Below are 25,968 nucleotides of genomic sequence, written 5' to 3' on the forward strand. Positions count from 1 at the left end.
CTACTGTTCTATCAAAATTTTAAACGAATGTCCTCATATGTGGCTCTGATTTTTCATAAAAACAAAAATAAGGTAAAAAAAAAAATCTGGTAATTCTTTGTTTTTACATTCATTGGGCCCCAATATACCCAAATATCAAAGAGAAATTAAAAATGCATGCTGTGGAAGAGTTCGGGTCTTAGGAGGTTAAAGCTGCAGGGAAGGAACATTTTCATGTGACTTTATAGCCCAAAGATTAATAAATGTAAATTGTGTTTGGGCACTGTTTCTGTATATATATCATATGAATTAACGCATAAGGTAATTTAAGTTCCTGTGAGAAAATGAGTCTTAAAATATCTTGTTTTGTCTGACCAAGAGCTCAAAACTCAAGATTTACTGTCACGTTTAAAAAAAGATAAATAAAAACAAAACACATCACTTAAACCAAAAAATCCTTGGAATATATTTTTACTCTGATATCAAACTGTCACCAGATATTATTATCTTTATATAAAGTTCTTTCTTCACTGCATTGTGGAGATCTAGAAACGGTTAAGATTGTTAAGTTTTCAGTTGAAATAAAGAGCCAAGAAAGACAAAATGTTTAAGAGGACTACAAGGTCTTCTTAAACTGTGCTATGTGGCTTTGTCTGCATTTCATACGTGCATCTGTTGTTGCATGCGACAGGTCTTCCCCTGGTGAAACGAGTCTCATTACAGCTGAAGCTAAAGTGCTAACAGAGAAACATGTTCCAACATGATAAAATAGCTTCATACTCTGAAATCCAATAACCTGTTTCCCAGCCTCAAAACCTATATAATCCTTGGCAAACCTGGATGATTATGTTCCAATTAAAACATGTTGACACACGAGTTTCATGCTGGTGATCTCCGCTGGGGGGGACTGGGCTCCAGATGGGCCATTTGGAGGATGTTCTTACACTTTGCTTTATAGTAATATTACACAGTCCTCTGGCTGTGTGTGTTAACATGATCAGTGTGTGTATGGAGCTACAACGCTCAGCCTGTAATGTACACACATGTCTGAACACCACCCAACGACCGCGCACAGATCAAGTTGACTGACATAAATTAAGAAAAAGGAAGAGACAAATATGCACATAAGATCAGTATAATGCAACCTACAACAATATTCCTGCAATAGATTTTCCTATGTGAATCTCATGTTCAGGGTCAAGTCAGACAGCTGCTCATTAAAAACACATAAACAAGACCATAGGGCAATAACAACAATGTCAGTGTCCAGCATGGCGACACACCCCTATGCGTGCAAACACGTGTACACATAAACACACACCCGGCTGGTCTTTCTAAGTGTCTTTCTAGCCTAATCGCCACCTCCTGAGCCTCAGTCAACACAAATAAATCAGCTGCCTGCCTCACAGCACGTGTATGTGTTTGCCTTTATTTGTGTGTGTCTGTGTGACATCTGCGTTTTCACATCAGTTTGACAGAAAGTAAAGAACTATGCATGATAGTGGGATGTTCTAACTGTGTAGTTGCTGTTTGTTATTTTACCGATTTACCTGATATTCATTAGGCCAGAACGTGGAAACGGCAAGTTCAGCTCTCAGCCACTCTTTACCTGGACAACGACATCAGGATCAAAATAAGCCATTATAAGCAATAATGCATAAACGCTGAATTGAATCAGATTAAGCACTGCTGTGAGCTAGTCTTTACCGGTGTAGGACGTCACATTCCATATAGGGTTAGCCAAGGGACCCTTGTTCACCTAGAAATCAAACAGAACCACAATCAGTCACAAAATAGTTTACACAAAAATGAACCTATAAGCATGCAGTGCACTGCAATTCATGATTTATCCACAGAGGCCCCTTTTACATTCCAGTCAGGCATCTTTTTCTTGGTTTATTACAGCTCACCTGGCTCTAGCCAGGAAATTCCAAAGAAACTACAATCTAATCTTAATGTGTTTTCTAAGAACATTCACACACAGAAAAAAGAAAAGAATAGGATCAGGAGACAGAGGTGTTATGGAAATAACTGTGGAATAGACTGTCAAAGCACCAGATATGTGAATGTACTTCTCCATATTATTTAAATAAAACAAATAACAATGTTATTTTGAAATAAACGTGAGACTGCATGTGTGTTGCTTTAAAAATCATGTTTAATTGTGAAATGAAAGTGTTGGTTAAAGCAAGGCAATCAGCAGCCTCTATTGCATGTTAGCTGCAATAATTGCGGGGATGTTTCATAAAACTAAAACCAAGAATTTCCAATAAATCTAGTATTCTTTTGCTTTGTTTTCTTCTGTCCTGTTTTGTTTTAAATGGAGAGGCTTTGGTCACCATCTGCTTTTGTGACAAACAAACTCCTTTAATTAATTTAGAATAATGCAATCCAGCTTGGGCTCTATAATATGTAGCCTCAGAGAATGTACACTGCTGTATAGTGGCTGGTGGAGGTGTACATTTGGTCTTGATTCAGCTGGTTTGTTTACTAATTAGAAAAATCCAAATAAATGTAACCGTCAGTTAATTGAGGTCTACTATGTTTTTCTGTTTTCTGGTACATATTAACTCTACATAGCTGGGCATAAACATGGCCAAAGTTGCAAATAATGATGTCACCATATGTACAGGTAATCCATGTGAGCTAACAGCTCTGTCCCTGAGTTACTTTAAACTAGCAGTTTTGCTAGCACTTTATTTTTTACTCTTATATCTGGATGATGTCAGAGAGGGCTTACAACATCAACGGGCTCTCTCAGGTACACATCTGCCGTTAAAACTTATTATGAGGGCCAGTAATGCTCAGATAGTTTCAGATCCCAGCTAAAACAACGGGCTGCGCCAAGACCCAGTATAAGATAAAAAAGGATTATTTTAAACTGTGAATCATGCAAAGTCGCACTGGCTCAGAAATAATAAGAGGTAGTTGGGAATGAGCATCATGGGGTCCCTTAAGACAATTAACTACTACGTATCCAATCTACTCTACTAGATCGGATCTCAGTACCTTCACCAGGACGTTGAGCGTGCCAGGGCTGGAGCCATCGGGGCTACTGAGGAGATAGTTGAAGTCGATACAGTGAGTATCATTCTCCTTCATGACTGGCAGCTGAAACCTGGCTTTTTCTCCAACATCATACTGCGAGACGTCAACATACATGTAGGAACCTGCGTGAAAGGAAAGAAACATAGCACTTTAACCACAGTTGGAAAGCAAACAATGCAGCAATTTTAAATCTGACCGGATCAAGAGCAATGAATTGCTCATTTTGTTTGCAGCTGCGTGTGCTTGTGCCAACACATACCTTCAAAAATTCAGTGCTTGAACAGACTAGCAAGGATGCCCTCTGAGGGGCTAGTTAGTGTGTAGACAGTGAAACTATGACTGCATTTGCCAAAGAGTGGGCTGTATGTACCTACATGAGCATCCAACCGCTTCTGTACAAGGTTATAACAGTCTAAAGTATTTAGAAACTTTAAAATAATATTTTGCACTGTTTTTTGTTTGTTCTAATAATACTCCCCTGTAGAAGTTACCTTCTACTCAGCAGTCCTTTTAGAAATAACGGAGAAACTGCAGCAGTACATTCAGCTGAACGAGTCTATAAAAGTGACCTGGCACAAGGTTGGAAACAAATAATAATAATTGGAAGATGTGCAACAATTGGAATGACGCATAAAGAGGGAACTAAATGTCTGCAGCTTCTTCACAAGAAACCAGAGCAATACCTGGAAGAAGAATGGATAAATGATGCACCACTTTTTAATATACATAAGTGACTAGACAATGCTTTTATGGCAGGAAACAAACTCTGCTGTATCCCCATTTGAGGAACTGGAACCTCCAAATTGTCACAATAGATTTCGCACTCTGATTTCATGATTAGTGGTTGATTTGATTTCCTAGCAGTTCTCTGGGCGATGCTTCTCTGTTTTCACTTCTGTTGTTTACTTTATTCTGGCCCCTTCAACACCGAATTCACACACAAATCAGTTACTTTTGTTATGCTAACACAATGGCACACTGGAGAAATGTTTCATTCTCTACAACATCAGCAAGCCAAGAATAAATATACTTCAGGTACTTCGCTAGCCTACTGAGTACTATACATGATACACCATTACAGCTGACTGAAGGGAATAATCTGGCTGTACCAACAGGACAGACAAACTGTCCTTCCAGATGTTCTAGTAATCAGCTCAGACCCGAACCAGATGTTGATGCAATGAAATATGATAAAATGTGATCCTGCTCTGCATGATGTTTAATCTCACAATCTCACATTAGCTCATCACAAATTCAGAGAAACGATCCCATGGTAACGATTAAGTCTAATTCCTTGAAACGTATATTGTTATATTTGTTTTGAATATGCAATTCGTATTAATCACCTATGAAGAAAAATGTATATTATCATAAATTGGATATCTTTGGGTTTGAAATACTTGGCTATTGAAATTAATTCATTTGCAGATGTAATCCTAAATAGAATAGAATAGAATAGAATAGAATAGAATAGAATAGGACAGTATAGAATTAAATACAATTAAATAAAGTCAAATTGGATAAAACCCTACATTCTATAAAATGCCCCTGGTTAATTGTATTTGCATATTAGACTATACATAATATGTACTATATAATGGTTTCTAGACAATAGCGCTTATCACTTATTGTTTAGCTAATCTACTGTGAGAAAACACATCTCTCTGCAGAATGGAGCAGAACATAACAGGCTTTGAACGGATGCACACAAACATGTGGAGACACGGACATGTGTGCGCACATGCATACACATGCACACACATGCACATCAGCTTCTCAGTACCCCAGTTATCGTTTTGGCTGTTCTTTTCTTTTTATCTCTGCGCTTTTTTCTGCCATGCAGGTATTAGAATAATCTCACTTCTTGGTTCTGAATGTCACAAACAAAACCCAAAATGACTCCAGCCAAACTGGACTACAGCCAATCAGACTGGAAACAAAACAAGGCCGGCACCGATTTCCTCTCTATCTAAATCTGCTGCAAAATGAACATATAATGGACATCACTCCCTTTATTTAGTTTTTTTCATTTGTGCCACTGACGCTAAGATGGTGACTTGAAAAAAAGAGCCTTTAAGATGGCTGCCAAGATGATGTGCCAGCTAAAAATACTCCTATCAGTCAGAGACCCAGATATGTCACAACACAAACAATGTTGCAAAATATAACCTTTAGCACTTCAGCTAATCAAAGCGCTGCTTGCTACAAAAATATAACAGGAAAAGGATTTAGTATAGGTTGAAAACAGCTGAGTAATATGTGACAACAGTGTCTGTTTACTGAAATAATTCCAACATATATTTTAGAAACCACATGAATATCAGTCGATTACACCAGAACAATGACAAGACCTAACCTGGCACAAAAGCTGCATTTGAAAACATGAGTAATAATGAAAGACTCACTGCACACAAAACTGATGCTACACCGCTACACCCATGCTAAGCAAGCACCTTATGATGCCAAGAACATCTGACACTTGAGGTTTGTTTTTAAAATGGCTGATTCTTTTGAATGGCTAAAGTCTAAAATGGCCGGTAAAAGGGTAATGACACAAGATAATTAAAGATGAGACTAAAATACCGCTGTGATAGCCTTGAGCCCCAGATATGTCGCAACAAGAACAACAGTAGCAGGGCAGACTGGGGACAGTATTCTCCAGCAAAACAATAACAGCTAGCTGCTGGAATAACAGCTAATGGGGTATTTTCATTTTTAGCATTTTAAGGCGCCAATCAAGATGCGTGAGATGTCAAATACCCTTCCACAGTAACACATGCTCTTCATTCATAGGAAGGAAGATCACTGCACAGACTACAGATTATGTAGCCTGGAGTCAAACATGGAGTTAATTTCATTTTTTCTTTTCACTTCAAGACACAGCTTGCATCTCCAGAGGCCATGCTCAGTTTTCTATACATATAAGCAACAGTGGAAATTACATTTCCACTCCCTTTTCTGACTATAATTCATTATTTTACTGACACCTTATGCATTGCCTTATAATTCTGAAATTTAATTAGCACTTCTATCTTAATTTGTTGCTTTAAAAATGTCCCCATATTGTTATAATTTTTAATTAAACTGCATACTACTTTTGTGAAGGTTAACACTCACGTCTTGTAGGAACTGTGTCATAAAGGTTGGATTTATTGGTCATTTTAAGTATTTTATAACGGTGTTGCTGCCTTCTTCATTATTTGATCATTATTAAAACATTTAGTGCACATGAGACCAGCTTTGGTGCATTTTAAATGCCTCCCCTCCTTATTAGATAGCACACACTGATAAACATGAGAGACATGGAGAGAATGGCATGCCAAATAGGTTTTGAGTGGTACTGGCTGACAACATTATGAGTCAAGAGTATCTGCTTTAGTCCACTGAGCCACAGGGCCCCTGCCCATGAATGTTCAACTGGCACAATGCACATTGCCAGAGTAGCTTGTAGACCCTGCCATGGTGACTAGTGCCAACAGTGACCCCCGGAGACATTACATAGAAGAGTTTTATCTCTTATTACAAACACTGCCAAACTGTCCCTGCAATGTCAGTACTGCCATAAGCACAAATGGTGATTAGCAACTGGCACAAATCATTGTGGGTTATAAGGAACAAAAGTATCATTTTTGTCACTGCTATAACTCTAAAAGGATTCTGTGTAACTCCCCTAGTAGATGACTCCTTTTATTCTGCCCTTACCTTTGACAAAATAAACCCCCTGATGTACTAATCAGTGAAAAAAGTCACTCCCAAAGCTCTTTGGGAACTCTTAACAACTCCCCAAATAATGGGATTGGTATTCCTTTGTTTTCAGGGGTCAGAACCCAAAAGACTTTAATGCCACTCCTCTTAAATCAAGCCATGCCCTCAGGGAGATTGTAGTTAGCCAGACCAGAGTATTAAATTACTGGTGGCTAGGATAGCTTGAGAAAACTATTCTAATAATAGACATTACTAAAGTTTCCCTGGGCATGGCACTTAAGCAACCAACTCAACCCCTCACCCATTTCCCTTAACTCCTTCCAAAAAGAAACCTAGCCAAGTGCTGCATCTGTAATCCCCTCTAGCAACCTCGTTTTCCATCCACTGCACCACTGTTCCACACCCCACTGGCATTATTAACACATCAAATGTCAGTTCATGCTCCCATACCTTTAGGCAAGGCTCTGAACCTCCCCTTTAGCAACCAACATCTCCAAACCATTAACCTGCTCTGCCATCCCCATGCCCCTGCTCGTTCCACTAGCTTCAACAGCCATTAATGCTATGTTAATTGCAGCCATTACCTCTGCACTCTTAGGCAAGGTATTTAACCTCTTCAGGCTGCCAACGCTGCCCTCTCAGCACAGTGACACCACTTGGTATTAATAATGCTAAATGATAGACTTTGGCTTTGTACCACTGGGCACCACACTCTTGTGTCAGTGCTTAATTACATGCAAGACCACACATGCACGACACACAAAGTGGGTCTTTGTGTGTGAAAATTGTAAAAAGTCGACTTTTAAATGAACCTTTCTCTAAATGTCAGCGAGCCTGGGTTGTCATGAAGATAAGTCTGAGAGATAAATACCAGCACTGCATTGTCATGGAAACAAAATCCTAATCTTCCACAACAGAGGAAGAGGAGAGGTCAGAGGAAAGAAGTGGTAAGAGAAGAGGGTGAAAAGAATCAAGGTAACGTGAGATCAAAAAGACAAGGAAAGGAAAGGAGAAACAATGCTGAGAAGCAAACTATGTTTGTGGTGCTACACTGCAACACAGTTTCCTTAATGTGGTTAGGTTCATACTTCCACTTGACATTCTTACTCTGTGGTTTTTTGTAAAGCTAGTTACCATTTCAACATTGCATAGCTGGTTACTGTTATAACATTTTGGTTTTAACATTGTAAAGCAGGCAACCTTCCCTGTTCCCTGCCGTTGATTAATGACCTCATATTCTGTTAATTAGACCCTCAGCCCTGAGGCAGAAAGATTTAATTTCCCCTTCATCATCATCATGAAGAAAAAAAACAACTGATTAGAGAGGAGAGGAGAGGAGAGGAAAAAGCACCAAGAACTTGTACAGTGATATATACATATTCCATTAAAGTAAAAGTCAGTCAATCAGCTCCTACTTCAGCCAGAGTACAAAACTAGTATTATCAGCAAAATAAACTTAAAGCATCAAAATGAAAGTATGTGATCTGCAGAACACCGATGCATCAATATGTAAGAAGCATTTTGCTGCGGCAGCTGCCCGAGGTAGAGCTAGTTTTATACTGCATACGCTTCGGTCATTTAGTCCAGTTATTCCCAGCCTAGGGGCTGACCCCCTCCAAAAGGGAGCAAACTACATCTGCAGGCTCATGGAATGATTAATTGAGAGGGGAAAAAGCTGCTCTGCAAAATTATTTTTGCTTTTTTGAAATATTGGGTAATTCTGCATCAGAATTAGGCTTGTATAGTTGTTTAAATGAAACCACCTGAGAAAATTAGACAAAAAATGTAGCTGCTAACAACTCAGTGAAACATTTTTTAGGGGAAAGCAACCAAAAAAAAACAACAACCAAAAGTTGCAAACCGCTGTTCATAGTTCAGCATATACACGATGTGATTATCAGAAGTTGACGGATATAGTTGGGATATAGCAGAGCAGTAATAATCCTGCATAATAAATGTGCTGCAGTAATAAGAAGAAATTACATCTAAAAAATGGTGAAACTCGAAAAAGAGCTCAAGCACTTCAAACTGCATTAAACAATAAGCTGCTTTCCACACTTTGAGGTGATGAAGTAGGAGATGACAAACATGAGGGGAAAGGAATTTGAGCTTCACCTTGTGGCAGGTGTGGTGAGACATATGGCAATTCCTGGGTGTTGATGTGCGTCCAGTCAAAGTCATCGTAAGGATCTTGTTGGTAGTCACACTGAGAGAAGCCCTCATCAAATGTACAACTTCCTGCAGAAAAGAGAAACAACAAAACGTAGTTAAATTTACAAAAAGACAAAGATGAAGTTTGTTGCCTTGACTGAGTAAGCGAACACATTTTTTTAAACTTGACTTTGAGTCATGTTTCAAACCTTTCTTTTGTGCTTTTTTATATGTGTGCGGTTGTCTCAGCTCATTAAAAAACCACCAAAGTCTGAGCTCCGACACTTATCACTCAGGGCCACTTAGGATCACCTCTGACTCAGCCAGCAGAGCCTTCAGCTGATCATCTGAGCCCATCGCCACAGCCTTGGGACAACCATGTGTGAGCTGACCGCCTCTGGCTCCGCCTAAACAGGAAGTTGCTCTAACACAGATAGACATCACTTGTCCCTGACAGCTAACTGAACCAATCAACTTAAAATGATATGCAGTTTGTTCTGGCTATATTGCTGATAGGAACAGCATTCAGGCTACTACTTGCTATCTGATTCATTGGCCTAGCAGTTATGCGCAGCTTGTGTTAATAAAATGGCCAGAAGAGACATGGCTAAGAAAAGCCAAAATGCCATCTGATTCAAGTCTCTGGTAGTTAGTGGTCACAGAGACGTGTCCTTTGTGCCCTTTTTTTTATTTCCCACTGTTGAGATGGATAAAGTCTACTATGAAAAATGAAATCACAATACATTTATTAAGTTAGACATCTATATTCACGTTAACTTATGATGAAACGAAACTGTTTGTAATTAAAATGTTAGTAGGCGCTCGGAAACAAATACTGTAGCATTTAAAAAGATCTTAAATATCATTTATAAAAAGCAGCCACTGTTTGCCTTGATTATCACTTGACAATGACTTTGTTTAGGCAAGATTTAACCTTATTTTAAAACCTCAATTTCATGAAGTATAATAGCATATTTATATTCAAATCACTATACTACAAAATAAATACACAAAGGAAGAAGGAATGAGTGAGCAAGCCACCATGAAGCACTATCAGCAACCAGGACTGCCAGCTACATAAATCTCCTAGCCTTCAGTTAGCGGTACAGCTTTGCTACCTGTGTCCTAGAGCAAACTGTGGTGGCTGTGATGGAGAGCAGAACGACAGGCCCTCAGATACCCCACTGATCTGAGCTCCCGCTACAGAGGCATACCAAGAGGTGACAGCCGCCGCCGGAGGAGAAACAAGTTAACATCAAACTAAGCGACTGTCTTCAACTGCTGGCTGCACGGCTGGATGTGACTCACAGCCTTGGCGAGGCACTGGATCACATTCCTCTCGGCATCATTCTTTAAACCAACCTCTCTTCGTGCAGTTCAGTTCACTCCCATTCAGTTCAATTAAGTCTTTGTCATGGCAAGTCACCTCCGGTCACTGTGCAAAAACATGCAGGGACATGTGCACACACAGCACAATAAAAAAAAAACTACTACTACTATACATTAAATTAGATATAGAAACTCTTTGTTGTCGTGCACAGCATTTGTGTGTTTGTTTGTGTAAAACTCCTGTCTTCCGCAGTGTGCGAGTCAGTTTGCATCTTGCTGTCATGTAACTTTCTCTGCATGTGTTAAAAATGTGTTTTTACGTGCATGGAAGTATCCCACATCTACAAACCTGCATGCATTCAAACCGAACACTGAACAAATAAAGAACTAAACACCCAGTGCCATACATCACACATAACAAGTTACACAAATGGACTGGAGAAGAAGAAAATGTTGATCTGTAAAGCGAAGTGTAAGTGTGTTTGCTGTCCCTGACTGCCTCCATACAGTGTGGTCTGGAAAATAACTTCCTGTTTTATCAAAACTGAGTGACAAAAATCAGAAACACAGCTTCTTTCCCGCAGTTTCTTTGTGTAGTTATTACTCTATACTATGTATCTCAGTAATTCTTTTGACTGGAAACTACAATGAATAAATGAAATCTGTGTAATAGCTTGTTTTGTCAGTTTTCTATATATCATACACTGCTACGTTGTGACACTGCAGATGCACTTAGCCTTGGTTTACCTGCTACAGCGTTTGTGTAGCCCTTCTTTTATTCACTGACACTACAGAGAACGTATAATAGCAGCTTTATTCAGGTTCTTCTGTGGAATTTCTACCTTTGAGTACAGAAGCATTTGATTTAAACAAGCTGTGTTTTAAATGTGTTTCATGAGTTTTTAATTGTGTACACATAAATGCCCAGCATTCCACTCGGCTCTGATACAAGCCGTGGTACAAGAGGTATTTTACCTTGGCTTAGCAGTGAAGAAAAAATGTCCTAGTTTTAAATTCAGCTTTACAGGCCATATTAAATCAACATTTTCAGTTGGAGAGCACTTCTCTGTCCTTGTTTGCACACCTCTGAAAGATATTCACTCACTCACACGCGCACGAGACGGTAACATACTAAACAAAATGTCTGTTTTTGTGTGTACGCGCTGAAAAGGGGCCTGCAAAAACTAAATATGTGCGAAAGTGTCTGCACATACACAAACCTCACGCTAACCCGCCCACGTTCTCAGTTAACACTTCTCCCTTTCCTAAATGTCCTGCCAACCTAAACCAACACACACATCAGCAGACACATGCATCTGACAGCAAATCCTTGTTGCCAATAATGAGATGAGCAGACTTTGAACTACTCTTTTGCCTCAGCTGAAACACTCAGCAGCAAAATGATGAGCCATTTTTTGCTCAAATGTTGTAGGGACTTGAGCCAATCTGTTTTTTTATACTTTAACGTAATGTCAAATGTCAAGAATTACTGACCTCTATTTTGTGTTTGGTGTGCTCTGCTAGTGGTAAATGCTGAAATTAAACATGCAGTAATTGATTTCTTGGGTAATAAGGGCAGCATAGCATCAACTTTTAAATTGATGTGGTAACTTGTTAGTGAACAGATGCCTGTTTACCCTTCAGTAGATAGTTAGCAACATCATCATTTATTCCGAGTCGACTTCTGGCCCCCTGATGAATGTAAATTTGATATTCACTCTCCTTTTTAGTTCTGACTTTGGTTAGCATTTCCCTCTGGGAAATCTCTGGCTTCTTAGCTGCTAAAAGTATTTTCAGCTAGCCGCTACTTCTGCTTGTCTGCCTTTTGTTGCTGAGCAGTTTGTGAATGTTGGGTGTTTACGGCATCTTCAGATGAAACAGCTGAATCTCGTGACCAAAAACAAAGCAATGAGTTCACTCAGAGTGAAAACAAAACAGCTGAGCTGCTGACTGGAAAACCAAAACAAGCTCAAAGACAGAAGATGAGGGGAGCAGAAATATATGGATCGCTGGCTTTGTCACAAATAATGACCAGCTTTCACGTTCTCATCATTACTGCTCGGTCCCCAAATATTGTCCTCCTTTTTTTGTACATCATATTGTTTCCTCTTCTATTTGAGTCTATGGCAGCTCTTAGAACTGTATCATAAAACAACTGAAAGGCACTGTTGCCATCTTGGATTGTGAAATCGAGGATTGGCGAGTTCTCTGGAACACCACACATGCCAAATTTAAAGAAGCTATGACCTCAATTTCTGACATTTTGGATCCTTAGCTATAATGAATTATATGAAATACTTCATATTAAATATTGAAATATTAATTTTTTCCCACAGGTAATTATTTTTTCCAGTCTTTGCCTCTGATTAAGAATGAAAAAAAAAATTAATCCCAAGCTTAAGACATGCCACCTTCCATAATTCTCAGTTTTCTTTTCAAGCTTCTCTAAAAGCTTTTCCCAGCCTTTACCAGGACTGCAAAAATAATCTTCAGGAAGGGCCTGACAAAAAAATTAAGAGATTGATTTTGTACTTTTCAAAACCCTTTGCTTTTTACACACTGCAGTGTTGTCAATATATATATATATATATATATATATATATATAAGTTGAACAAAGGGTGCCCTGTAATAACTGTGATTAGTGTTTTACGTGTTGACATGATCTGATCACGTTGACCTGGCAGCTGTAAAACAGCTTACAATGAATATAATTGTTATGATTAGAAATACTGTGTGTGCTTCTATCTTACTACTACACTCTGTATGTGTTTGCTCGATAAAACTGTGTAACTATTTTGACAATTTTCAAAGTACATGTATATGCATGAGTTTGTGTCCAGATGGGTCATTATTGCCACCCTCTCCTCCATTCACAAGGACACGGAGAGAGCAAGAGAACCCAACTGCATGCTAATCACTTTATAATCAGCTTCTGTGATTGGCTGCCTCGCTAATGAAATAATGGTGACTCATTTGCATAATAAAATAATTAGAAGGACTTGATAAAGGCTCAAGGGCAGAGAGAGAAACAAAACCACACACACCTACACACAGAGATACACAGAGGCAGAGGGAAATGGGACAGCCACTATCTAAAAGACCGTTGAATGGCATCAGACAACATCTGCCACCGTCACTCAAAATCATTTTGTGGTGATTTGCATTGACCTCCACCTCTATAAGGTGAATCAGACAAAAGTCCTTTGACCAAAACTGTTTGAAAACACGTGTGCAGGCAGACCCCAGGGGGTCCCTTGAAAGGAAGAGGCCCATTTCTCAATTACTAGTTAAGATCGAGATTATTAGCTGGCATTGGCAAAAACGTGAAACAATAGACAGTTTGATTAGCTTTTGCTTTAATTTGATCTACCCGATCTGCAGAATAGGCAGTATTAAATCATATCTAACGGCTAAAGTCTGCTCAGATAAAAGTCTCAGGGACATGTTTAAATCAAATGAAGGTCTGAGATGTTTTTTTTAATATGTTCTCAAGATAATTCAGGAAATCTTGTTATGACAAAAGAAACCAAGAGAGAAATGATTATCAAATCAGTCAATACGAGTGTCCTTGTAACAAATTTATCCTCAGCTGACAAAGTTTCTCTGAAAAATGTGAGAATTTAACAGTGCAGGGTGGCCTTGGTTTTATTTAATAGTGTCAATTCAATAAACAACTAGAAAGTTGTTGTTATCAGTTGTTATAAAAGGCTGCATGATACAAAAACTAACTATGCGGTCTGAAATGTCTAACTAAATGTTTGCGGATTTTCAATGCCACTGAACATTGGGCTATGTTGCAATTTCTACAAAAGTCTTACAGACAGGTTTTGTTTGACTGCTGTCTCTATGGATGGATGTCTGAATCTTACTATGCAAAAATCTCTGTATATCTGCCAGCTCCTCAGATACGATCAGAAGATCAGAAGTTGAGCAATTAAAACTGGCACAAAGATACAGCTTACATATTATAACACCTTCCTATTTCCTAACAGCCATGTAGCAATGAGGGAAAATGAACCATCTCTAGTGTTTATGTACCGGCAACACCTCTTAAAAGCATTTTATCAGTGCCATTACAATACCACGTCATTTAGCAAGTACTGAATGCACTCATTTTATGTACTTAATATAAAGTAGTGAACTACACATATGTTGCTCTTATATTAGGAAGTTTCTAAAACTTGGCAGTGTTAATTTTGTAAAGAAATGAGGACTTAACCACAATTAAAGACAAAACAACAGTACAATAAATGCCATTGTTCATGTACAGATATAAGGTTTAAGGTCTGTCACATCACATAGTATCATATCAGGATCTACATAAGGCTGGTTTTACGTGCAGAGTTCTGCATGCAAGGTATGCACTTTGTTTCTATCTTCTTACCTGTTTTATATTTCAGCGGATCAGAGGGCCATAACATCGCTACAGATCAGGTGACCCTCTGATCACAAGCTGAAATAAAGCAACATAAATCTGCTCAGGAATGTATAGGACTTAGAAGTTCAAGTGGTATCTTGGCTCTCACTAAGACAAACAATATACATTCTTTCTCCAATGTACGTGCAACAGAAGTCTTGATTATCCCTCTCACTACTAAGTCTGTCTAGTATTTATCAGAAGAGCTCTGTTTCTGTCTGCAGGGATAGATATTATCACCAGAGAGGAGATAATACAACATGAGTGAAAGAGGGTGAAACAGAGGGAAAGGGTATAAAGATATGAAGGGAAGTTGAAGAGACAAGCTCAAAAAGAAACAGAGAAATTAATTTGGCGGAAATCACACCAGCCCTATTCAGAAGAGAAGAGAAGAGAAGAGAAGAGAAGAGAAGAGAAGAGAACTGTCTATTCGACAAATGGAAATTATTATTTTCAAGGACAATAATTACATTTACATCATTAAAAACCAATTCCAACCACCAGTAATCCTGTTTCCCACCAAATCATCACAATTTTGGCTTAGTCCAGTTAATAATTACATTAGCTCACCCGAATCTATAATCACATGTGGCTTTGTGGCACATTTCATACCAATGAATCACTACAGTGCTTTCAGTTTTTAGCTCTAATGTGCCAGAGAAGCTGAAGTAAAAGGAGGAATTAATGCAAAAGAGGCAGCATACCATCTATGTTGTAGTGTTATACAAAAAACCCTTTATAACATGTTTTTGGTATTCCACTATGATAAAGTATATTCCTGTTTGTTGCTTTTAATCTGTGTGCACTGTGCAGCCCTGATGCTTACCACCTCAAGGACACTAATAAGGTTGTACCTTATCATTTACTTTCTGTGTGTCTTCTCTACTTTTTTTGTTCTCTCGCTGCCTCTTGTTCTCTCTCACCCTCTCTGAGAATAGGTGAAATTAGCCTGAAATGATACAAGGTGACATCAGAGAGACTGACACACACACACACACACACACCACACACACACTGGCTCGTCACGGTTCAGTGGCCCTTGCAGCGCAGGGCGACGCCATCAAAGCCGAGACCCATATACACACACCTCGACTGTTAAACATACACAGTGGCACGCGCAATCGCTCACGCAAACGCGCACGACTTGTGTAGCAACACACAGGCATGTGCACACCGTCACACACAGCCCGACACTCGTGCATGCACAAACTCAGAGCAGTAGTTTAATTGGAAGTGCTGAAGGCTGAAGAATTTTCTCCTTCATCTCACAATGCTGTAATTGAATCTGAGACGTGTGTGTGAGTGCGTGTGCGTGTGTGTGTAGGTGTGTGCGTGTAGTTGGGTGTCTGTGTGTGTTCAGCTGATTCAGGAGTTTCCTTTGACAGTAACAGTAAAACAGAAATGTGTATTTTTCCTTCTGTGAGGAGCAGGTCTGTCCTTCCAACCCTGACTATCTTCTCCTCCCCCCCAAACCCCTCCTTTCTTGGGGTTAACGCTAGCATTCAGCTCAAATTCAAACCCAAGCAGTTTTCAAAAAGCCACATTATTTCCCACAAACTGATGATTTGGTCAGCTGGTGAAAGGCAAGCACAACCTTCACGGCATGATGTGCGGATGGAATATATTTTCGGCAAAAGTAAATATAACCTCTAGAGCCAAATGCTAATTTAGAGTTGTATTCTGTAAAATGCTTTCTGCATTTTGAGTGCTTTTTGTGTAAAGTTGTTATTACAGAGACTTTTGCTGGTGAATGAGCCTCTCACTGCTGTGCCGTGAGACAAAGGAAGTTCAATTTGTTCCTGAAAACACTCCTCTGCTTGGACAAGTGCAAACAAAAAGAACTATCAGCACACAATGAGGCATGAACAACGTACTAATGACCTGCCATCGCAGTATCACTGTTACACAGCATAATAGGAAAAGGAACAGAGTAACTTTTTTTTTTTTAATATAGTTGCCCTTTATTAAGGAAATCATTTGGTTCCACATGGCAACCTTATCATTAAAAAGCTTCAGTCTCAAAAGGAAAATACTCTGCTGCTCTTTTTCTGTGATGTTGAATCACACTGTCTGGAAACGCTTTTATTATTGCCCTGGGGCAAGCAGGTACACACTTGATATGAATTAAAGGATGTCAAGTCTAATCTCGACATGTGTACACGTGTATGTGACGGTGTGCTGTTTGGGCAGTAATTGGAGACTAGAGATTTTACTCAAAAGTCAACTTAATTGATGTTTTTATGCCAAAATTACTGTTTTGGTTTTTAAGATTTTGTCTCATCTTAAATGTATTTTCTATTTCCTTCTGAAAATATTTGTTGGCATTCACCTGTGACAACATGGTTATGTTTTGAACTGTTGGTCAGATATTTTTCAGTCGTTTTTGAGCTCTTTAATATTGAGTGATTAATCAAGAAAAAACCTGCAGCACACTCACATGGAAGAAGCTGGAGCAAATAATGTCTTCTTGATTATTCATGCAATCATTTGAGCACTAGAAGACTTTCATTACAGATTATTAAACTGCTTTTTTTTCAATCAACATGTTCATTATTACGTTTGAGACACCATAAAATAATGAATAATACTTATCGCAACTTCCCAAGACAACATAGTTGGGTTTTTGGGGCGTTTTTTGGGCCTGGCCAACATCTGAAAACCGAATATGCTGTCATATATAGACCGCAAAAGTAAGCAGTCCTTAATCACTGCAGAGATTTGTGCCAAAGTCAAAATAGTGCAGGTAACTGTCTTCTGCATTCAAAGCTAGTAAGTAATTGTTTACTGGCTCCTGCATGTTCTAATCAGGTACCAATATCGCATTTCCAATAAAGAGAATGTCACTGACATGAATTCTTTTAAAAAACCCTGAAAACATTCTGGTCAGATTCCCCCGAGAATTTCCGTAGTTGATTTTTGAAAGCAGCTTTAGGTCTGAATCCCTCATGATGGCAACATGATACCTGCACCTTAAGTAAAACACACTTCTTTGAGAATATCTTTTTTTCTTTTTCTGGGCAGTACAGTGTATGTGTGTGTGTCTGCATCTAGCTGTTCGCACTGTTAGCTGGGGTCGAAGTCTTCCACAGACACTATCTTTATGATATTCACCTCCCTCCTGGCTCTCCTGCGCTCTCAGTCTTAGGCTCTGTGTCTATCTCAGCATCGTTAATCTCTATTCCTATTCAAATGCTGACATTTAAAGTAACTTCACATGCTGATTGACTGGCTGGCAGATAAGGCAGGAGAAGGAGAGGGCAGGAGCGAAGGTGGGGGATGATAGAGACGGAGCAGAGAGCTCGTCGTTCACCGGAAAAAATTGGGAAATCCTCCTCACCTCTTTTTTACCTCCCTCCCTCTTCACGCCTCCCTGTCTGTGAATGAGTTCACTCATAAGCCCAGAAGAGAGTCAGATTTCACTCGTTCTCATGAAAGCTAACCCATCCCCTCCTTTTTGTGTGTTTGTTCACCCATTTACTTCTCCCCACACCCACTACTCCATTTACTGTCTCCCTGTCCACCCCTTTCTTTCCGTCTCTTTCTGGCAGTGTTTTGTACACGAGGTGCCCATTTAACAATTTGATTAAAAAAAATATAGTGCTCTGGGAACACTGACACACTTCAGCTTTTTGTCAAACATGACCGGTCAACTTTTTTTTCCTCTTTTGTAGCAATAGGAAGTTCTGAAAAACCGACTGAGAAGCTTTACGACTGGCAATTAAGTGCTAGGATGACTCTAGACATTGGTATCCAATAATGTCACAAAGAAACTAACCCATAAACCATCGGCACAATCAGATCCCACATCAGTGTGTGTCAGTCTGAATGAGTCATCATTAAACTTTTAGTCTGCGTTGAGCTCAGTTTAGACTTTAAAGTACAGCTCGAAGTTTTTCTTTTGAGTAAGATCCTCACACAACAAGTCTCAACTGGTTCCCTCTCTCCACCCTTCACCACACACTTGACCTCAAACATGCTGACTGGATGATTCACTGTAGACACTAAGCCTGCATAAACTTTAACCAAATTATGACTCAAAGTGGGGAAAAATTCGGAAGGCAATTAATAATTTATTGCAGCACTCCACACCAAGTTTCTAAACATGATGCGAGTGATCTGTTATTCATAAGATCTAATGACTACTAGGTTTTACTATACTATACAGCTCAATGACACTTCTCAATGAGACTGAGCCTAGATGGACATTTCCCATCGAGTTATACAAAAGGAGGCTGAAATGAAAAGGAATCAATAGCGGACAGAATGGGGTCAGAATGATTGCTGGCAGTCAGTCAGCTGCATTTGGGCAGAGCACAAGCAACTCTGCACCTGTATGTATCCACATGCCACCAGAGCCAGCAAACCGTCATTACAGTGTGCCACTAAAGCATTCATGACGTTACCTGATAACTAACTGATGAATTACCAGGAGAATACAATCAAATAATGCTTTAGCCACTGTAGGTGATTTGAATGGCCCAATCACAGGGGTGGGCAGGATGCAGTTTGTTTTTAAGCCAATCAGGGCACAGCTGAGGTTTTGGACTGGAAAGCAGGTCTGGTGTGGATGAGATAAGAGCAGAACAAACACACATTAAACACCAACCCCCACAGACATGCACACACATATACACATACTCTAACAGGGACACACGATAACTAAATCCAGATGGTGAAGGAAATTTAGTAAAAACAAAAGTGAAGTACATGGAAGAAGACTGCCAAAGAAGGGAAGAGGTAAAGAAGTGGACAAGTAGGAAGAGAAGGAAACTCAACTGTGAGTTGAGAAAAAAACACCCAGAGCTATAAGCAGGTTAATCTAAAGCAGCTAGCTTAGCAAGTCAGCACTGTTGATGGTGACACACTGAACTGCCTGGCTGACTTCCCCAATTGTCCAGCAAGCTGGTTCAAACGCTTGCTGACTGATTTACTGACTGACTGACTGGCGGGTCGGATTTAGCCTATCCTACGTTTGTGCAGCAGAAGCACTTCTGTTGTTCAGCCTGTCGGACAAAAAGCAGTTCTACCCACGACACACAAAGAACAACCTGAAACAGCACTAATACTGGAGAGACCGGCAGAGACGGAGAGAAAGAAAAAGACAGACAAACAAATAAACACTTTTAAAAAAAGCTTCTAAAATATCCAGCTTCAAAGGAGAAAAAAAGGCGCCTAAAATAACAATTGGAAAAATGTTTCTGGGACTTCTGAAACCAATAAAAATCAGATATGAAAAAAAAATCTCATATAGAAAAAAATAATGTGTCAAAAAATCTCTTTTATCTGTGCTTGTGACACAGTTCTGTCGAACAACAAAAGATGCCTAACGATAGCATTTACTGTCCTGGAGGAAATTTACTTTTCAGTGCCAGCACAGAGAAAGAGCACATTACACAGCAGTGGAAACCATAGAGACCCAAACAAAGGGAAGACATACAATTGGGAATAACATGCTAACAGGCCAGACAACTACCAAAGCACCTAGTTCTGAGACTAAAACACATTTTACACATTTCTGTTTGTGTGTCGAGATGGCTGTGCTGAGGCTAAAAACTGATATGTGAGAATGTTATCAGGTCCACAGCTGTATGCCACAACTGTCAAAGCCATGTGTACAGATGTAAATCAACACAGACTAATATTTACAGCATGGGATGCGCAGTCATCAGTATGTTTATGTCAAGAGACAGGTGTATATTAAAGGGGAATTCTGTTTAGCGCAGCCTGAGAGTTATTTTGAAAGATGGCCTCATAGACAACAACAACAATCAAATACAGAAGCATCTTAATACTGATACTTGTTTAAAACAAACCTCATCTCTGGACAAACGTATGCATAGCATCAAGAGATAATCTGCAAAGGTATGTAAACTGTCCGTTGCACCCACAAGGGAACATTTAAAGACCAAAGATGTGTTTCAAATACAACCGGTAATACTTGCAATAGTTGTGTGCACAGTTTAACAGGTTCACCCAGTTTTGATGTCCAGTTTCTAAATAAAGAGTAAATTGTTTGCTACTTTACAGTCTTTTGGATCAGCTATGACTCACGGACATCTGTGCTAAGCTGGGTTTAGCACCAACGAAAAACAACTTCCTGCCTCAATCACAACCTTGTTCAGCCCTAAGCTTAGGGTGCTTTACACCTGTGCTGTTTAGTCTGTTTACAATCAACTCTGATTTAGTTTCCCAATGGTGCGTTTGCAGATATGTGCATGGTAACTGCATTCAAGTGTGGACTTAAACAGTCACACAGAGACCCACTGAAGGACCAGTAACAAACCAATTCCAGAATGATTTGTTTATGGTGAGAAAGTGATCTGACCCAGGTACCAAGGGAGTTGCACATTTGAGCTAAACACTTTAAGCCAGATACGCTTTGCGTTCTGAGAGGCAGCAGAGTATGACAGATATACAGAGTATACAGACTGGCCATAAACACATGTTGAGAGTACACAACTAGCTGTGAAATGAATGTCAATTGTCCATGTTAGGCAACAGTCCAGAACACCACCTTCTTCCTGCAATTAATTTTGTTACTCTGAGGGACATGAGGTTTGTAGTCACGCGTTTTGGTTCGCTTTGAGTTATCTCTGTGTGAAAGGAAACCAAATCATGGGAAAAAGCTACAAGTTTACAAACTCCTCAACTGATTCAGCGTAAATGAACTACAGGTTAAACTCTGTGGTTCATCTTTGACACAAGTTGATGTTGTGTGCACAACCAACATGCCTGGTTCCAGCTATACTGAATGTAAACATTTCAGAATAATTCTCTTCTATTTGTTGTTTAACTTCAATAATTACAGTGTACCATTAGGTAACCATGCTCAAATCTCAGCAGTTATTTTTGTGAGGATGCTTGGACGCTTCAGGATTTACCAAGATCGAGATCACTTTTGCAAGAGTGGAAAAAAATCATCTCACTGCAGTGACAAGAATGAAAAAAATACACATTATTTAGAATTTCAAGTAAAACTTGAAGTTTATTTAATATGGAAAAAGGGAATTAACTCAAGTAAGAAAGTGTGTGTAGAAACTAGTTGTTGTAACTTAATAAATTATGGTCAAGACCACAATATTAATACCAGTTGTAGTAAACCAGTAAACCTTTTATTTATTTATTTTTACAATTAATTTATCAATATTTTGAACTTTTACTCTTCAAAGTAGAAAAAAGTAAACTGGTAATATAATAACACTACAACTTTTTCTCTTTCCCCCTCCATCCTTCATAAACATCCAATGACAGTCACAGGCTGAGGAGAACAATGTGCATGAATATGAGTGTGTATGCTGTCACCTTCAGCTGTGAAATGTGGTCAAACCTTACTTAGGGGCTGAAAAAATAAAGACAGAAAAAAGTGACAAAGCGAGAGAGAGAGAGAGAGAGAGAGAGAGCGGGGAAAATGCATGTTAAAGAGACCTCCACTTCTCCTGCGGGTTCACAGCATGCGCCTATGCATGTGTGTGTGTGTGTGTGTGTGTGTGTGTGTGTGTGTGTGTGTGTGTGCGTGCGCTAAATGAGTTTTGGGAGTTGTCGTCTCTTTACGAGGGCTGTAACTGGCCCGAGGACAGCTGTTATTACACTTCACAACAGGGAAATACTGTATGAGTGAGTGTGTGTGTGGCAGAGCAACAGTGTGTGTGTGTGTGTGTGAGAGAGAGAGAGAGAGAGAGAGAGAGAGAGAGAGAGAGAGAGAGAGAGAGAGAGAGAGAGAGGAGTTTTAGAGAAAGTCATGTAGAAACATTATCGGTCGTGTACTTTGTGCTTTTGATAAAAGATTTAAAGATGGGCTACATTTGGAAGCCATTTAGAGGAAAATATACATTCACCTTGATTCAACTACTCACCAGAGTCTAGTTATGCAAAACCTTATGTTTCTGTCATTGTGTGTATGTGTGATTATGTGTGTCTTGGAGCAAAGGAGTAGCTCCTGGGAGTGAGAGGCCAGTTACCTACATGGGAGTGTCATTTTAATAGACAAATGAGTGTGCGCATGTGTGTGGCCACTGTTAAATGACAAAGCCCTAAAAAGCAAGTGAGTCCAACCAGTTTCTGACTCATATTCAGGTTACAGAGCAGTGCCTCAGGCTTACTCAGGCTTCGGCACGTGCACGCACACACACACAGACAGATACACGCACACACTTAGACACCAGACACCATTGTTAAATGTGTTCCTTCTCGTGTTTCTTCTGTCTGCATTTATAGAGGTCAATGGACAAATAAATTATTATTATTATTATTATTATTATTATTATTATTATTATTATTAAATGGGCTGGTTTGAGACTTTGTGGTCAGACAGACTATTGGAAGCTTGCTGGTTGCATATACCCACACACACACACACACACACACACACACACACACACACACACACACACACACACACACACACACACACACACATAACTACACAAAAAGATGACTGAACACCATGACCTGCAGTTCATTGGAAACTAGAGACTTTCCTTTAGAAAAAGGAAAGGCCTTGAATTTCAGAGCAGAGCCTATCCTTTGACACACTCACATAAATTCAACATTGAGATTGAAAAGCAAAATAAAAATAAGAATCCCATCAACTAAAAACAGCACAAAGCTGGAAGCCTGTTATCAAAATCAAACTATTGACATGTTAGCTATAAAGTCCCAAATTAAGAAAACAAAATCTCTTAAAGAAAGTTTATTATTAAAAAAAAGACAATTTACATTAAGAACTAGCAGGGCCAATCCACATAAAGTAACATTATTTTCTAAATATAGGGTCTGAGGAGAGGTATACTGTATACTGCACAGCCCTGGAGACAAAACTGGAAATGCAGTATTGTGCCTATATAACTGAACCTGACTTCTCTTGACTACAACAGACTCATACTGAGAAAAGGACTTCCTGCACTGTTAGTAGATATACTTGTATCCTGTCAGTGTTGTACAGATATCACCACCACTTTTACTGCAACTGACAACAAACGCTGGCTTTTGCAAGCAGAAAATGTTCCCTGACCTTGACAGAAAGACTGACCATTGATTTGGGGACAGCGGTGCATGAATGACTCTCTGGCAGCCTTCAGGAAATTGTGACGTAAAAATAAAAGGCGATTTTTGAGTTAGTTTGAGAAAAAATTGAGCTACATACATGACCTTGAAAGCAGTCCAAAATTTTGACTATTTGTAAACAGTTCAAACTAATGCAAAAATAAATTGAATGACTGTCACTAAATAGGTCTACAGAAAGAAAAGCTGAGAAACTTTCAAGAAATTCTGAAAAGATTACAAAAAATACTGCCTCAAGAATATTGGCCATGAAGCTGACCCCATAACGTCCATTTCATGGTATGTATGTATGTGTGTGTGTGTGTATTTTGAGGGGATGTGGTTTATTGCTCTAGGGCATCACACCCTGTTTTATCAAGCATGGACTCATTCTAAGATGGACCCTTTAATGTCAAAGCCATGGGAGGAGACATGTAAGAGGGCATCAGTGAAGCATGCACGCCCATCCCCAAGGCCCAAGACCTAGACACGATGATGCAAAGGCTACACAACAGCAGTGCATAATCTACTCTTCAGAGTAACATTGATTACTTCCATAACATTTACTTATGCACCACAGGAAGCCTATACTCTAACAACACTAGCCTGCATTCCTGTCACGTTCCTTCCCAGAAGAAATTAATTGAGGAATTTGATTCTAAATGTGAGCTTTGACTGAAAAATATTGGCACGACGGTGTCAATTTAAACTAAGACTGTAATACTCTACTGAGTCTTGCTGGTATATTTATTTTTATATGAACCCCTACAGGCGAACCAGAGGTCAATATTAAGCGCAGAACTGGATGTAGCTGTTAATGAATTACAAATTTACTCAAAGATATGTAAACAATTCCTTAACTTATAGCAAAATTCAGAGGTATTTTGTTACAATAAATAAGACATTATATAGCAATTGTGTAATATTTCTATTAGTTTAAAAGGTTAAAAGTGAAGCTACATTGTTTTCATTTCATCCCCTTTTTCAGACTGAACGGATAAATGTGTTTGTTTAAAAAAATTGATCTTCAAGAGAACCCTTTTGGGACTGAAGAGCATTTTTTTTAATTTTCAGGATATTACCGATATTACCACAGTAAATTATTTCCATGAGAGCAGATCACCTGCTGTAGTCCAAGCAGTGGAGTTGGATCCTCTCAGACCACAAGATGAGAGACTCACTAGTGAAGCAGCTGAATGACATTGAGGATCTCTGCCACAGCAATCTGACCAGCATGCAATTACAGACACACTGGGAAACCATAGAGACCAGAGATGGATACAGTGGGCCAGAACTAGTAGGTATGTGCCTACTGAACTTTCAAAATAAAAGTCTACTTTTCAAGAAGAAAATTGCGGATGAATGAAAAAAATGCTAAAATGTTTGGCCAAATATATTTTGGCAGCCATTAATAACAATGAAGTCTATGTGTGAAAAACACTGATATTGTTAAGGAAGCACCAATTATGGAGAAAGATTTGCGTTCCAATTGGCACAAGAGTCTGTAATTGCTTATGATCATCCATGTGCAAGTGTTGCCCTACATCTTTTAAACTTTCCCACAATACTGTCCTTTTTCTGTTTCCTCTCCATCACACATATAAGCTTTCTTCCTTTTGTTTAATATACATGCACACACATTCACAGACTCGCTCCCTTTGTGGCACGTACACCACAATGTGTGCCAAGTAATTAATGCTGTTTGTGTTTGTTCTGTGAACAGTTTGGAAACTTGATAATGGAAAACAAGTGCAGACTGGCCACATTTCTCCTTATATATCCATCTATATCTTTCCATTCTTCCCGCCTCCTCTTGATCACATACACACAAACACACACACACACACACACACTATCACTTTCCTTCACCTCCTCCCTCCATGTCAGGGCCATCGCTCATGGCAGCCAGGCAGAAAATGCTGGTTCCTCTCTGGTTTGTCGCACAAGGAAACCATTGGTTGTTATACAAGGACCCAACAATCATTGCTCTGTTTGGTTGTTAACTTGCGTCTCAGCTGAACACACATGCACACACACACAAACTCGGTCAAACTCCTTTTTTGTGACGCAAACACACAGTGCAGTCTTTTTCTTGCTCATGTTAATGTAAGTAATCAAAGTGGACAAGGGGCTTTGTAATGCTGAGAGAGCAAGAGGAGAGGAGAGAGAGAGACAGCAAGAGAACAGAAGAGAGAGCAAGGGGTCATCTCCTTTTACTGTCCACTCCTCTCTGCCTCCTGTCCTGCCGAAAAGGAGGACGATGAGGATAGCGATGCAGACAGAAGAAATGTAGATGTGA

At 39.3% G+C, this 25,968-nt stretch overlaps 1 protein-coding gene across 10 annotated transcripts in view; it reads right to left on the reverse strand.

The window, feature by feature from the left end:
- ptprk (protein tyrosine phosphatase receptor type K) overlaps positions 1-25,968 on the reverse strand; it is a 105,894-nt gene that overhangs the window by 53,438 nt on the left and 26,488 nt on the right. For all 10 annotated transcript variants that reach the window (XM_085432196.1, XM_085432195.1, XM_085432193.1 and 7 more), the window contains exons 3-6: positions 8,848-8,970; positions 2,989-3,149; positions 1,687-1,738; positions 1,530-1,588 (exon numbers count right to left, since the gene is read on the reverse strand). In XM_085432196.1, the coding sequence (XP_085288322.1) occupies positions 1,530-1,588; positions 1,687-1,738; positions 2,989-3,149; positions 8,848-8,970 (395 nt within the window). The remainder of the gene's footprint in view (positions 1-1,529; positions 1,589-1,686; positions 1,739-2,988; positions 3,150-8,847; positions 8,971-25,968) is intronic.

Source organism: Copadichromis virginalis, linkage group LG15 (assembly GCF_057382275.1).
Source record: "Copadichromis virginalis isolate Kocher_CV1m ecotype Utaka linkage group LG15, C_Virginalis_male_GT1.1, whole genome shotgun sequence".
NCBI lineage: Eukaryota > Metazoa > Chordata > Actinopteri > Cichliformes > Cichlidae > Copadichromis > Copadichromis virginalis.